General features: G+C 47.2%; 1 protein-coding gene across 1 annotated transcript in view; it reads left to right on the top strand.

The window, feature by feature from the left end:
• The first annotated feature begins 4,800 nt into the window (after positions 1-4,800).
• The window catches only part of SLC35F1 (solute carrier family 35 member F1), a 255,510-nt gene continuing 244,455 nt past the window's right edge, over positions 4,801-15,855 (top strand). Inside the window, exon 1 of the mRNA XM_050894071.1 lies at positions 4,801-5,003. Coding sequence (XP_050750028.1) covers positions 4,801-5,003 — 203 coding nt within the window. The remainder of the gene's footprint in view (positions 5,004-15,855) is intronic.

Below are 15,855 nucleotides of genomic sequence, written 5' to 3'. Positions count from 1 at the left end.
GCGTGTATGAATAAACATGCTACGCTCAGATTCAGAACTGCTGACTTCTTATCTCCTGAGAAGTTGACTTGTGAGGCCCTGATTATCTGTAACAACCTGGTGGATGGCAACGATGGTGCCAAAACACGACACTGGCACATGGAGGCTGAGGAATAACATGAAGGTTGTGCCGCTGTGCTCTACCCTTGCTTCTTTTTCTCATAGTCAGCCTTATGTGTTGGAAACTTGTCACTTCTCTGAGTCTTTCTCAGGTTTTGGCAGGTGGCTGGCGTAGTTGGGCTCTTGTAATAGAAACTTGCCTGAGAAGAGGCTTGGAAGGATTTTGAGTAAAGGGCTTTTGTGCAAACCAACACTTTGCCTCTGTGGCCGTTGCTTGTCCCCCAAAAGCACCATAACAAAGGCTGTCGCCAGTGCCCTATGCAGCACTGTGTGTAAAGATACCTGGGCTACTTTTAAATAAGCTAGGCAGAAGCACTACAGCTTCAGGACAGCGCTCAACTCAAGCTCGCCAGATGCACGAATACCTCCTCGCTGGAACACCATGGAGGAACAAGCGGGATGAATCTCGGCTCTGAGCTAACATTGACCCATGTGGTGTTGCAGTAGTGTGCGCTAACAAAAGGTCTTCTCATTCCCTCCAGCTGCAACTATTTCATTCCAGGTATAAAATCAAATACAAATTTAATATTTGATTTATTAGTAATAATCAAGCAATGTTTATATCAAATAAAAAGATTTACTATAAATAAAATGTTATATCAAATATTAACATTTAAATATTAATAAATCAAAGTATAATTTTGATATAAACCAAACCGCAAATATAGAATAGTCATTCCAACAGATGAAAAAAGAGATCATGACTCATCCTCTTGGTAGCCCTGGTGCTTGCTTGAGAAGTGACAGACCATGTCCAGTCTTGGCCAGAGCTGCTTCAGTACCTCAGTTTTCCCACCGCTGAAAAAATGTGATGGAGCAGGCTGATTGCCTGACTGCATCCCCATGACAAGCCAAACAGCCTTGGGAAAACAACACTCACAGCTGTTCCGCATCTTAGGCGAGCGCTGCAACCACTGGAATTTGTGTTTCTTTTCTTGGAGCTGTTCATCAGCTGGGGACCAAAGGATGCCGACAGTACTGCAGAAGAGCAATTTCAGCAATTCCAGAAGACTCAGCTGGAATAGGAAAGACTGAGACTCTCTAAAATTTGGCTAAGCTGAGGTGAGACCCCAAGTCCCCACATCGGGCATTCAACCTACTTGGAGATGGATGTGCACGTCTTTATAAAAATTTCTCTTCTGTTGACGCTACTCCCCTGGTTATAAGTTTTACTGGTGCTGTGTTGTCCCCCTAGTTACCGGTTAGCCTCTGGTCCTGCTGCAAGTCCTGCCAGGTCTTGAGTGGGGTCAGAGCACAGCTACAAGGTCAGACCCCCAGGAGAGGACTTCCTCACTTAGCTTAAGGATTGGGCTTCAGGCATTAGGATTTAGGCTTGAGCCAGGCCCCCGGGCAGTGCGTTAACAAGTTGGTGCAGCTGCTGTTGCAACGTATTTGTGCGTTTTTATCGACGGAAACTCAAAAGTAAAAAGGACTCGGTTCCCTGTGAACTCAGGTGATCACGGAGAGGTGTTTTCGTTTTATTTATGGAGGACATTGGTGACCAAAAAGGCTGAGTCAGCTCAGCTCACATGATAATTTGGGAAAACCTAGACTTAAAAATGGACTTCGTGCCAGAAGGCAAAACACTTCTTCAGTGTAAACCACAGAGGAGTCATTCATTGGACATGTGTGTTCACCTGTTAATCAGGGGGATGAAATACTCAACAAAAAATACTTTTTCACAATTATATAAATTCTATTCTTATCTTTCAGTAAAATTAATCCAGTTGGGTGTTACATTAATGAAGATGCCTGACGTGCCATAGCTGAATGTCAACACACTGAGAAACAGCTACAAGGGAGCTGAACATGCTTAGCACTGTGTTTGAAATCAGGCCAAGAGTGCTCAGACTGCAAGGGATATTTAGCCACATGAACAGCATCTTGAGTAATTATTAAAACGTTAAAAAATGCTGTTCTCAATCAGTCACTACTGATTGTATGATGCAGTCAATCTGCTGACATTACTAAACAGAATACATCCAGTATAATTGTTCCTCCCAGTAATTTTGTCTAATCATGGAAGAAAAACAGCATGAGAAAACTGTAACATTAAACGCACAAACCTATGGGATGGCGTAATGCTACATGAGTGGTATGATAGTGAGTCAAACTGAAAAGCAATTGGAAACAATTTTATTGGGCACAAGAAATCCATTCATCACGATGGCAGCAGGGCTGTCTGCACGGACCTACAGTTTCCCTCCCCATCGGTAAAAAGGGGGCTGCCAAATACAGGGGCTGTCCTGAGGACAGGAGCTTCCTACAGCCCCCCTGTTTGTCAGCGGATCCCAAATCGGACTTCAGGTATGCATTCATTTGGTTTAATCAGTAGGAATAAAGTTAAACAAACACTATTGTTCTGATCCACTCAGCTGTCGGATTAGTCTGAAAAGGCCACTGAGCACCCAGAAGCAAACACATCTCTTATCTAAACCCTCTCATACCGGCACAGAGAGTCTTTCCAGAATATTTGCAGTTGCCATCCAGCCGCAGTTTGGAGAAACAGCACATTTAACGCAGGGCAGGGAAACGTTACCAGATCGGTGCTAGAGGTACACGGGAGAGAGATGAGCGTGTGAGTTGGGGGTGCCACAGCTGGACCCGCACGGTGACGGCACACAGTGGCGATGGCTGCCCCGGGGCAGCCAGCCCTGCAGCTAACCTCGTACCGCCCCGGCTGCAGACACTCAGGCTTTGGAGGCTCTGTCCCTTCCACCTCCAAGAGCTGCCAGGAACCTCATCTTCTCTCCACTTACGGAAACATGTGGTTGCCATGGGGGGAATAGGAGAGAGGAGAATCTCTTAGTAGCATAATCCGATTCAACTGAGGTTCGGCTCGCACTGAAAACGGCTGGCTTTTTGCCCAGAACGGAGAATGAACTTTAGAGGATTTCGAGTGAGTGAGCCCCATCTTCAAAAGCATTCCTCTGGTAGAGCAACATGCTCCACTGGATCTCGTCTGAAGACCTGTTAGGCTGAGGCTGCTGAGGTACTCGGAGTAAGCCGACATGTTAAAAATTAATATTGGCAAAAGGAATGGCTTCTATAAACAGACATTACTAACCTGAAATCCAGTCATTTAAAAAAAAAAAATCAAAAGTAATTTCGAGTATTAAATCTATCTGATTTCCCTGGGGGACGCTCCACAGCTTTATAACCACATTTCCCTGCTTTTTACAAATGTTCCTCTCACCTTCACGGCTTTGTGTAAGGTTCACACAAACAGGAATATAGGGAAAGAATCTTTGACAAAAACAAGTAGGGGGAACAATAGAATGGAAAAGGTGAAATTTCAAATTTATTTCACTTACAGGACTTCGCAAAATTATCAGGTAATACATTTCAGAGAGACACGATTGACTTAAAAGGTATGTGTACATTTTACCTCCTCTGAGCCTAATTCAATTTTTAAAATGAAATACCTTACTCGTTAGAATAAGAAATATTAAAACCACGTTCATTCCATTTCTTTTCAGAGAGACTCCCTGTATTTGAAAGCGACTAACACAATAGTCTGTAACAAGCCTCGCCCAGGCATGAACTTGAAGTGCACCGTCCCTATGAAAAATGTATGGAGCTCTGAACTTCACGGCGGCTGCCATCCCTCCCGCAGTCCCTTACGCGCCTCTCTGGAAGCGTAAGAGCAAGGGTGTTGTTCAGAGGCGGTTTTTATTTGCACTTCTTCCAATTCACTGAAGGCGAGACAGGCCACGCCACGTTTCAGAGGGCAAACGTACGGTAGTTCCTCGGTGATCACACCGCACCGGCCAGCGCAGGAGCTGCCGCGTTGCCTAGCTGTAGGCGAGAGCCAATTGACCGGCAAACACAACCACCCCAAAAAGGCAACTAACCACCCCGAAAGAAAACCCATGGGTATTTAATGGGGGGGTGAAGTTTGAGGGTAAGCAAGCGCCCAGCCGGGCAGCCCGCTGGCCCGGGTCCCCCCTCGCCCCCCCCAAGCGCGGAGCTCAGCGGGCGGGGCGGGACGGCGGCACCAGCCCGCGGGGAGGGACACACACACTTCCCATCCCCCCCCCCCGGGTGCGCCCGCGAATCCCGCCCGGCTCCGAACGCCCCGCGGGGCGCCCGCGGCGGCAGCGGGGGCGGGGGGAGGGGGGGGGGAGCGGGGGCGCTGCCGCCGGCGCCGGCGCCCCCTGGCGGCCTCCGCCGCTCTCGGCCGGCGGCATCGCGGCGCGCAGGGGCGGTCGCCACCACACAGGGCTCCGAGGGGGCTCCGCCGCCGCCGCCGCGCCGTGACGGGCCGGGCCGGGCCGGGCCGGGCCGCGGCGGCAGCCGTGCGCTGGGGGTGCGCGGGGCGGCGGCGAGCGGGGAACAAAGGGGATCGAGGCGGCGCAGCGGCGGCGGCTCCGCCGGGGGAGGCACCGGCTGGGCGCTGGGGGTGTGGGGAGGAGGAGGAGGGTCGCCCAACTGCTGCCACTTCGTCGACCGTGAGCGGCACTCGCTGGCGGCGGCGGCGGCGGCAGCCCGCCCCTCGCTGCATGGCAGCCCAGTGAGGGAGGAGCGGGCGAGGGTCTGGCGCTGCCCGGAAGCCGAGGGAGCCAGCGCCGGCGGCAGCAGCGCCCGCCGCCCTCCCGCCGGGATGCGCCCCGCTCTCCGCTGAGGCGCAGCCCCGCCGCGATGCTCTCCCCCGAGCGCCACCGCCACCACCGCCACCCCCCGCCGCCGCAGCCGCCGCCGCCGCCGCACCACCCGCCGCAGCCCAGCCATGTCGTGGCCACCATCGAGAACCTGCCGGCGGAGGGCGGCAGCGGCGGCGGCAGGAGCGGCATCTCCGCGCCCTCCTCCAGCGTGCGCCAGAGGATCAGGAAAGTGCTGAACAGGTGAGGCCAGGGGATGCACCGGGGCTCCGGCGGCACGGCACGGCGCGGCTCCCCGCCCCGCCGCCGCTCGCCCTGGGGCGCGCAGGTCCCGGGGGCGGCCGTCGGGGGAGCCCCGGCCCGGCCCCCTCGGCGGGGTGGTGCGGGGGGGGGGCGCAAAGGCTCCGGCTGGGCGGCGGCGGCTCGGCTGGGCTGGGCTGGGCTGGGCTGGCAGCGCCTTTCCCCGCGGATGCCGCGGGCAGGGGGCGGCGGCGCGGAGCCTCCCCCAGCCCATTGTTGCCTCCGAGGCGGCGGCGTGAGGCGCGACCCCGGCCCGCTCCCTCCCCGCCGGGGCCGGTGCCGATGCCGATGCCGGTCGCACCTGCCCTGGCCGCAGGCACACCTCCACAGTGGGGCCCCCGCACCTCCCGCCTCCTTCGGCTTTCCTGGGCCGTCGCGGACACGCGGGGGGCGGCGGGGAGGAGGGAGCCGACGTCCCCGCTGCCGCAGCCCGGCCGGTGGCGGAGGCGCCGCCGGGGAAGTTGGAGCGCGGGCGCCGGCAGAGAGGGGCGGCGGGGAAGGGGTGGCCCCCCCCGTCCCCGTCCCGGCGGGGGTCCGCAGCAGCGGCCGGGCGGGGCCTGATGCTCCGGGGTACCGGGTGGCCGGCCCCGTGTGGGGTTTTTGCCCGGTGTCCGACCAGCTCGCGTGGTCAGGGAGAAGCATGCTCTGGCTTCAGGAGCGGGATGCTGGCGAGACGCTAGCTGGTCGGTTCGCCTGTGCGTGTGGCTCAGAATCGTCAACGCGAAGAGAGGAAAGCTGCAGGGTACTCGGGGTAAATTATTTCACCGAACGCACAAGAAAACACTGGAACCATCTTACTTAAATCCTTTACGCTCTCCTCTTTGGCAGTTGTTTCTTCTGCACTGCGTTTGATTAGGGCTGAGGTTTTTACTACAAAAGAGAGTCTATCCAGAGCCTAAGTGGTTGCATTTGTCCAGAAGGAGCCCCTGAGCTCCTGTCTAAAAAGCCGGCTGAAGCCATCACTTCTGCCTAATGACTTTTACGTGCTAAATAGAGCAATTGCAGCGTTATGAGCAGCGATGGGACGGTGCGTACCAGTGTTGGCCTCATAGTCCTTGCTTTAGTTTCGAATATGTGTAATATGGATGAGGTACTAAGAAAAACAGCTTTTCCATCTGGATATACTAGTTTTGAAGATGAAGGTCGTTGACTCTTTCAAGCTTTTAAACATTAGGAAATTATCATTGTTACTATCTTTGTTACAAATACCTGGAGGTATTTGATTGCTCACAGATTATTGCTATTATATGCAGTTAATTAACTGTTACCATTCTGGGAGGATCCTCAAAAGCATCAGTAAGGGAAGAAATATTTATCCTTTGTTATTTGAGCATGAGAAGGATTGAAAAGAAGTTGAAACAAGTAAGAGCTGCTTCAGCTCAAACTCAATTTCACTTTTTCTTGTACATGCGCATTTGCAACTCTCACTATAGTAAAATTCACTCAATTCCTCAACCCAACGGTCTGTGTCATCTTAGGTGTCCTGTGCTTGCAAAATCCTGCTCTCCTTCTGCTTGGTCATCCTGAGGTGTGTGTCAGTCCTGAAACAAGACGCTAGAGAAAAGAAGTTTTCTCAGGGACAGCAAGAGACGTATGAAGATGTGGTGAGGGGATCAGATACAGAAGCAATAGATACTCCTGTTCAAGCGTGGTAATAGTGACCTTTGGGGAGCCATCAAATTGACCACAGTCTTCATGGCTAGGAGGTGTTGAATTAATTCATATAGTTCAAGCAGTTACCATGCTTATGCATATATAAGCCATAGATAAAGAGTCAAATCAATATTTATTGTTATATACATATGATTGAAATGAGAATATCTGGATTTTTTTTGAAGGGGGAAAAGGATAGAAATTGGCTCTGGTGACCAAAGTTCAAATCTCTGTTCTGATTCACAAACTTGAATCTAGAAACGAGATCTCCCATCGCCCAGAGGAGCACTCTAACGAACAGGAGCCCAGTCACTTTTTCATGAACATGTTCTTTTCTCCTCCTCAAACATGAAACGAGAGTCAAATTTTTCCAAATTTATGTGATTTATGGAGAGGGAGAAGACTTGTTACTGTGGTGTTTTAAGGCAGCCTTTTCTTTGTTTAAGAGAATCCTTAGCCCATCCCAAAGTCTGTATCAAGGGAAATTTTGCCTGAGTTAGGTTTCCTTCAACTTTACATGGGAACTGATGACTCAGCCCTTGTAACATCATGGCTTTCATGCAATATTTCTGTTGATACAGTGAAATGAATCCTGACACAGTGAAATGAATCCTGACACAATGTTTATGTTTTTGTCTTCTACGGAAACATTATCATGCAGATGTGTAAGGAAAGGAAGAAATATGTATGCCATATCCCTAAAGAAGTAGGAGCCCAGAACAAACCAAGCGTTGGCTTCTTCAGTTAATGGTTTTCTACTGGAAAAGGGTAGCATTTTCTCCGTGCTGTCTGTACTTTGTGTGCACCATTTGCTTGAGACCCATTTGTGAAAGGTTCCTGAATGACTCATTGAGTTGAGCTCATGTGCTTCTGTTTTCTGCTAGACAAAGTGGGGGCTCCTCGGGCAGATGAACAAAATAAAAAGGTTGACAACAGCTGGGGTTGCCAGAAACCTGCTTGAAGCTGATAGAATCATAGAATCATAGAATGGTTTGGGTTGGAAGGGACCTTTAAAGGTCATCCAGTCCAACCCCCGCTGCGATGAGCAGGGACACCTTCCACTAGACCAGGTTGCTCAAAGCCCCATCCAACCTGACCTTGAATGTTTCCAGAGATGGGGCATCTACAGCGTCTCTGGGCAACCTGTTCCAGTGTTTCACCACCCTCATCGTAAAAAATTTCTTCATTAGATCTAGTCTGAATCTACCCTCTTTTAGTTTAAAACCATTATCCCTTGTACTATCGCAACAGGCCCTGCTAAAAAGTCTGTCCCCAGGGAGGGGACAGACTCTGGTATGGTCAGGGAGGAAATAAGACAGCGGGAGAATGGGGACAGACACTGGCAGAAACTAAGCATCATTTCTCTCTCACTTTATATGTAGTAGTTTGGTCACCCAGGCACTTGGTGATTCCTGAATTGCCTTCGAAGGCTCCTCTTAAAATTGCTTTACAAGCTATGGAAACTTATTTTAACTTCACCTTCCAACCTCTCCTCCCTGTTCACTCAATAGATCCCAAGGTAATAGAGAAACACTGGAATGACCCCCCCAGCATGTTTGAGAGAGAACATACTGAAAGCAGAGCTGGTTGACTGTAAAAAAACTATTTCAGTGATCACAGCAAACACTGTACTCTGTGAAAAAGTTGGCCATAACAGAAAACCAAGTAAAACACAAAACTGAGGAGTCAGAATCATGGAGGACTGGAGATGCTCAATGAAATTGTAGGATTTACTGGAATAGTTTGGATATAAATTCTGAGCTGCCAGTGATGGTGAACAGGACCTGCTGCAACAGGAACAAGCTTCCCCTTATCCTTGACATCCAGAGAGGATGACTTTGAATTGCCGTTGCATTAAGGGGAAATGTCGTGGTGATTACATACTGCAAATACGTTCCTGGGCCTGTGACTCACACCCGTGGTCCATGAATTCCAGCTGCAGGGCCCAGCCTTGTACCTTCCTTGTGACATTTGCTGAGCAGGTATCCCTGGCTGACCCTGCCCTGCTATATTGCAGGGGAGAGAAAGAATAATGTTGGCTGCTCGATTGCTTGCTTGCTTCCCCACAGCCTCTGCGAAGCCAAAATTGGACTCCACCAACTCTGTCTGCTTGTAGAAGACCACTTAATAAGCAGTGACTCACCTGCTCTGCATTGCCTCCCACCTATAGTGGGAAGCAAGAAAAAAAGGAGAAAATCATGTGGTTTGGAGTTCTGCGGTTCTCCATGCCTCCACCCTGGCACCTGCGTATGTCCGAGAGACCTGTTGGTGGGTCTGAACTCGCTCTGTCTGGCTGTATCCCAGCGCAGAAGGGTGGCTTGTCTCCCTTCTTTGCACTCCCTGGGTGACCTGAAGGGTCACGAGCAGAGAATCACCTGCCAAACGTTGCCTGTGGGCCCTGAAGCCTTTTGAACTGGAAGGCTGGTTGTCACCTCTTCAGAGGAACTGGGCAGAGAATAAACATTGCTGAAACACAGGGGGAGCAAGTTGCCAAATGATCTCTTTGGGGGATTCTTGCAAATTATTTATCTAAATGAGAGCCAACAAATGACCTGCTTGTACATGGACATTATCTCTGTAGTCTTAGGCACCACGACAAGGAGGGAAAATGAAGTTTCTGCAAGGAAAATGAGTCAATATCTTTAGATACTATGACAAAGTTATTTTACCTAAGTAAATGACATTATTCTGGGAAACAAAAAAATACCATAGCCACGTCAATGAACTCAGGTCTCCAAATTAACATCTAAGGCCCTGCTATTGTATTGCTTTCCTTGATGAGGACTTTTTTAGAAAGCTGGGTGGCACATAGGTTTTTCTGGGTTTACCCAATTCTATCTTTTAGTACTTTCTTAAGGAATACTTGCTATAAAATCTAGCCGTGCCTTACCTTGCTGTTTCAAGGATGTCTTCATGTGCTTTTTCTTGCTCTCTGTTGCTAAGTGGCACTTTGTATTTTTCAGAAATTTCCTAAAAATCATATCAGAGTATTAGAGGCATATTCAACTTGATATCAGAAAATGGAGTAAGAGTAATTTCAGGCACTCAGTCCCATGCCATCTTTTAAATAGCTTTGTAGTTATGTTCTCTGCACTAGTGAAATGCGAAAGCTTTCTCTGGAGCAGTGTGAGTCTCTCTCTACTTCGTTGCTCACTTATTGACTTTATCAGATAAATTTTAGCCTTGTGGATAAAGCCAGTGTATGGTCTAATTACCACGACCTTTCTTAGGAAAAGGAAGAAAAATAATGTTGCTAATAAGTATAATTCATTAAGCTAGGCAGTGATTTGTTGAACAAAATTATATGAAGAAGAGCAATTTGGATTCTTTTTGTCAGAAAGCCCAGCTGTTTGGGTACAGTCTGAGTAAAACTTTTGCCTTTTTAGTATGTTACAGGCCCAAGTCATCCCTGATAATGGAGTTGAGGAAGAATTTGGCCCATTAGCTGACTAACTTTGAACTTGAACCGTGTGTCAAGGCTACTAACTCTTCAGAGATGAGAGCTGTTTAAATGACACTGCAAGTATCAAAAGCTATAACCCAATGATTTTTTTTTCTAGTAACACATGTCCACATAGTAAATCAGACAGAGGGAGTTTATGTACTAAAAAGAATCTGAAACTGAATAATAATGAAATTGAGGCAATGTATTTCATTGCCCCAAAGCAATAACGTCTTTCAGTTGACTGATCAGAGAGGCAAACAAACCAAATAATTTATGGCATTTTTCCTTAATAAAAAGCAAGTGAAGGATCAAACATAGCGTATTTGGAATCCAAAAAAAGAGTGACTATTCATAACCTTCAGTTGCTTCGCTTTCTTCTTCAAAACAAAAGGACTGGCTTCCTTTGGGATTTTTATTCTTAAAAAGTACAAATAGCTTCTCAAAGTCCACCCAGAATAACAGTGACTGTAGAAGAATGAGTCTGAGCCAAATTCTGATAGCTGTAGCTCTCCTTTTAAGTAAAAATATTTGTACCATTCTGAAGTAAGTCAAAGAAAATGAGTTCAGAGCGTAGATAAAGCAACTAGGTTGGTTTTCTTGTACGTGTTAGTATTATTCTTTTTGGTCGGGGAAGTGGGAAGGTCATATCTGCCTGTAGGAAAGCATCCTGGCAGAGGATGTAGAAATCAACTGATGAAAAATTGTCCACTGTTTCCTTTGCTCATTAGTTTACTTGTAATCGCCATTTTGAAAGCAAGTGACCTCTGCGAATTAGCTACGTTCCCAGTAATTTGGGTGCATAAGGGAAATACCTGTAAAACAGGAGAAAAAGATGCTCTTTCCCTTCCCATCCAAACAACTTATTTCAGTGAATGCACACTTATTGGCATGCCATAGTACACTTAAAATGCTTTGATTTAGGAGTGAAGATGAGCTACATAAAGCTTCCATGTTGCTGCTGTAGCAGGTACTGGAAGTCTGTCCAAGTATGGTTTCAAAGTGTCTGAGCGTGGTTTCCTAACAGTTTTCGGAGTCAGTGCCAGAAAGCTTTGTCCCCCTTGCCTCGCTTTTGCTCCTGAGAATTTGCACCTTAGGAGATAGAAGGCTTGCCAGTCCTATTCTGACCCAGGAATTGTTTGGAGTGATTTGATACGGTAAGTGCACTGTAATCTAAACCCGACAGCCCACACACTGATTGGGAAAAGACTTTTCCTAGGAGGGGCAGTTTGGCAAGGCAAAATATGTGGGTGTCTCCTGTCTACCTATGACATTCAGAAGGCCGGTATTTACTGGGTGCCTGTCTGTAAGTGGGAATTTTTGACACTGGCTGTGCCGTGGGCTTTGGGAAGGGGTTACTGCCTCTTGAACTAGGGGGGTTTCAAAGGAGCAGCACTGTAAATGGCTCCATAGAGAAAGCTGGAGGAATGGACAGAGTGGCTCTTATGGGATGGACAGAGCAGCTTTAATGTGCTAATGAGGGGAAGGCCAGATGCCAGCAGTGATCAGAAGGGCTCTTTGTGGCTCTGTCTCTTTGGAGATGGCTGGAGCCTCTGTCCTTATCACGGTTGTTTCTGCAGGCAGAGGGAAACACTGGGGCTATTAGTGAGGTGTTCCCTTCCTTTAAGTCAGCAGATAGCCTTACAGATCAGCACTTGAATACTGATTAGGGCTAATTACCAGGAAAGCTTAGGAAAAAGAACTTGCTGAAGAAGCTCGACTTAAAAAAACTACAAAAAATTGCCCCCCAAACCCAACAACAACAGAAAGCTCATGCTCAAAGGCTTGTGAGCTGAGCTCAAACTCAGCCGAAATCACCTGTTGCAAGAACAGCTGTATGGGGACTCATAAATTGCTATGACTGTAAAGTGTGTAAGTATTGGTGGTTGTGAAATTCATGTTGTGAACCGCCTAATCTACCTGTCTTTGCTTATTTATGTCTGTCATCTGTCTCTCTGGGATTTTTACTGAAAACACGCCAGTTTTGAAGCTTGTCTTTCAGCTTTCTCTGACTTGGTTTCTCTTGTGATTTAAGAAAGCATTTCTTCAATACATATTCACTCTCCGTCATTTTTCTCAGAGACACCAAATGATTGAGGTAGCAGGTTTGACTCCCATGCATCACATTCTCCTCGATACGGCTGGAACTAAACAGCAAGAGACGGAGGAGGGAGCATCCCCACAGCCCAGCCATGGTCAGTGGGAGCATCTATGCGGCAATACTGTGCCGTACTTCTGCAGGGAGCGTGCCTGCTTTTTGGGATGTGCCACGGTACATGGTACTAGCCAAATAATTTCCTAGACAGGGTGGAAATCCTTGATCTCACCAGAAAGTTTTGTCCACAAATGACGCCATGTAGGTGCCACTGTAAAAAATAGTGACGCTTACTAAGCCAGCCTTCTGTTTGTAGCCGATACAGTCATTGTGGTGCTTCATTTCAGTTTCCCCTTGGTGTGGTGGTCAGCTGCTTCCTTACAGTGCCTTCTCCCGTAGGGATGCGGGAGGCCATGCTCCACCTTCAGATAGGTCTGACCTGTGGCGGCGCGTAGGAACTTGGGAGCCAGATAGCGAATCTTCTCTTTTGCTATAACTCCTTTTCCTCTCAGAAAATGTAGATGAGTCAAAACCTTTGCAAGTAGGATTGGATTTTCTCAAGACTGCATGCTCAGCAAGGTTTCTTATGTCCAGACTAGATTTTTTTGGATGGAGAGCGAGTAAGACTTCATGGTAAGCTGGTGATGGGAGTACTTATGTAGGAGACCAGGTTTAACTCTGCTTTGATGCATCCCTGAGGGCTGCTGTGAACACATGGACTGTGAGCTTCTCTTGGGATGAAGAACCTCAAAAGGTCATGGTTTTGTCCTAATGCAAAGTGGGACAAGTTTTGAAAATTAAAAGTTTGGAACTAGGAGATGCTTTTTTTGCCCAGCACATCTCCCAAGGCATTTCAGGCTTCAAGGTGTTCATTTATGAAAGCACACTATGCTTGAAACAGATTGCTGCATCTCTAATGCAGATAAATGAGGTAATTTATGTCCAGTAGCAAGACCATAATTATTACCTCCCAAGCCCTAGTGTTAATTGCAACCTGTAAGCCAGTATTAGCTGATGACGGAACAAAAACAAAATCTGAAACATTTATAGTGATGGCCATTAGTTTACTTAGCCCTCTCTGGTGTTCATTTGTCAAAGAAACTGTCACACGTGTGTCCAGAACCCTGTTTCACTGTCTTTTATTGGGCTGCATTGATTTTAAAATGGTGCTGTCTTCTGTGCCACATTCATTCTCATTACTTTTCTCATCTGGCAAGTGTTTTCATGTGACCTGACCTTTTCTGGTTTCCATTTGGTAGAAATGGAAAATGAGTTAAGAGGGGACTAAATGTTTCCCCCTGTTTGGTGAACTGGAGAGGAAGCCACCGGCAGCGTGGGAGGGAGATACCAGAGTTAGTTCCTGCTCTGATACCTCTTTGTCAACCTCATCGAAGAGGAAGAGAGCTCCACAGCTCCACTCCTGGATCTCTCCAGCCTAATAACTAAAATCCTGATCCTTCATGTAGCCTTGGGGCTGCTAGCTCAGACCCTTTCAGCGGAAGGGGGAGTTTAAGGGCGATGGGCTGAGCGAGAGCGGTGGCTACCAAGGGAGAAGCGGGGGGACTTCTCTCTGCCTTTTTTTGAAGAGAGGAGGTAGATGTCTAACTCTTCAAGAGGAGGCCTGAAGTGAGTCACTGACAGGTAGGGGCCTAATGCTCCAAGCAGAGTAAGGCATAAGCTGTACCCTATCCTACGCTTTCTGGTTTTTACCAAGGTTTGGATCTTTGTCTACCCAGGTGCCTCTGTGGCTATCCCAGGGTGCAATACTCTTCTGTGTGGATCTTTCTTTGCTTTTTTTCCCCCTATGATGATGAGACAAATGCTGGAAAATACTTAATAAAATTAAATGAATTACCTTGTGACTATTCTCAGCCCAGATATTTTATGGAGTTTAAATAGCTCTGTGTTTTCAGTGGCTTCTGCAGCCTGATTTGGGTCATTTACCTTCTGAAATCTCTTCTTACTAGAAGCTGAGCACCGTAATGAAACTGAGCAAGTGTTTCTTTCCTGTTGCTCCTTTCCTTTTCTCTCTCTGCTGCTGCTACAGACATGAAATGCTTTTGATTATGGTTTTTTAACTCCCTGCTGCCAGTGTATTGAGGTCTGTAGGGACTGTCCTGGGTAGATTGAAAGTGAGGAAGGACAGCAAATAGCAAGTAGGTTGGGAAGAGTTGAGCAAGGAACTGGAAAATATTTTAATGGGTATGGGATTTGATACTTGAAGGAAATAAAACTTTAATATTGTAGATACAATTTTCATCAGGCTGGGTATGAGGATTAAGTACTGTCAGGCAGAAAAAGTTTCCAAGCTTCATCTAATGTCATGGGGAAAAAGCCAGCACCCAAATATATGTAATGATCAGACTGAAGTGTCTCCTTTTCCTGTGTGACCTACCTGATATGCACAGGTAATTTCCAGTCAGATTTTGGATACCTGACCCCCGCTGTTGGGTGCCTGGTGTGCCGAGGGGGATGCGTTGTAGAAAAACGACTGTTTTGCTGGAATTGAGAGATCACCATTTGCAGAAGTGTGGTCTGGCTCATCCCAGAGCGGACAACACCTGTGCGTAGCCCTGGAGCCCTTGCTCTGTTGCCTCCTCTTGAGGTTCTTCTACCAAAGCTGCTTTGCTTTGATTTAGCACTCACCAGCATTTTTTTGACAGTATACTTCAGTGTTTTTTCAGGTCCAGTTTGTGGCAGGGGTGGGCGAATCATGTCTTTGAAGAGATTCAGTAGAGTCCAGGACATTTGGAGGACTTAATCTAGAAGCACAGGGGCAAGATGGTGTGATGGTTGTCGTACATGTATGAAGGCACTGCTTACTGGCATTGAAAAGGAAAATTCCAGGTTTTCTCTCATTTAAACAAAAAGGTGACATCTTATCAGAACAACTGTTCAGTAGCAGAAATGCACTCAAGGAGTGAGGCAGAGTGGTCAGGGTGAGACGCAGTGCCATACGGTGGTTGGAGCATTGCCAGAAGTGGAAGAGTTACGTTGCATCTATATTAACCAAACGAAATCTCTGGGATTCAGAGTTTCTCCTGCTCGAAAGAGGTTACTTGAGTTTAAGACACTAAATAATGCCCTAATAATTCACTTGAAGAAAGGACTCTGTGTGTGTGTAAGCATGTGAGATCTTTTAGGATGAACTGCAAGTTACCTGAATATAATGTCCTGTTATAAATAAGTAAATTCTAGCACATTCTAACTCGTATAAGAATTTCTGTTAAATTTGATGTCTGAAATTGTTCATACATATTGATTTGGTAGGTATTACCGTGTTAATGGAACTTATTATTACTCAGCTAGATTAATTTATTAGATTTATTCCTACACTTTTACAACCTATGGATGTATTGAGACATGAGCCCGTAGAATCAATACCAATTTCTTTTCTCATTTATGAATGGTCTTACTAACATCCAAAATACTGTTACACTTGAGAGTATTTAGCTGCAGTTTATTTTGAAGCATAGACTCCGACAATTTTAAATTTGTCTTTCTTCTTTGTCCTTTAATGTTTTTTTTTTCCATGTATGTGGGCTCTGTTTGAGGAAAATGCCATGCATCAAGCATCAAACGACTCATGACCATACTCTAGTCAT

The sequence above is a fragment of the Gymnogyps californianus genome, chromosome 3, assembly GCF_018139145.2.
Source record: "Gymnogyps californianus isolate 813 chromosome 3, ASM1813914v2, whole genome shotgun sequence".
Lineage (NCBI taxonomy): Eukaryota > Metazoa > Chordata > Aves > Accipitriformes > Cathartidae > Gymnogyps > Gymnogyps californianus.
Note: the sequence above shows the minus strand (reverse complement) of the source record. Positions and strands in the feature narration are given on the sequence as shown.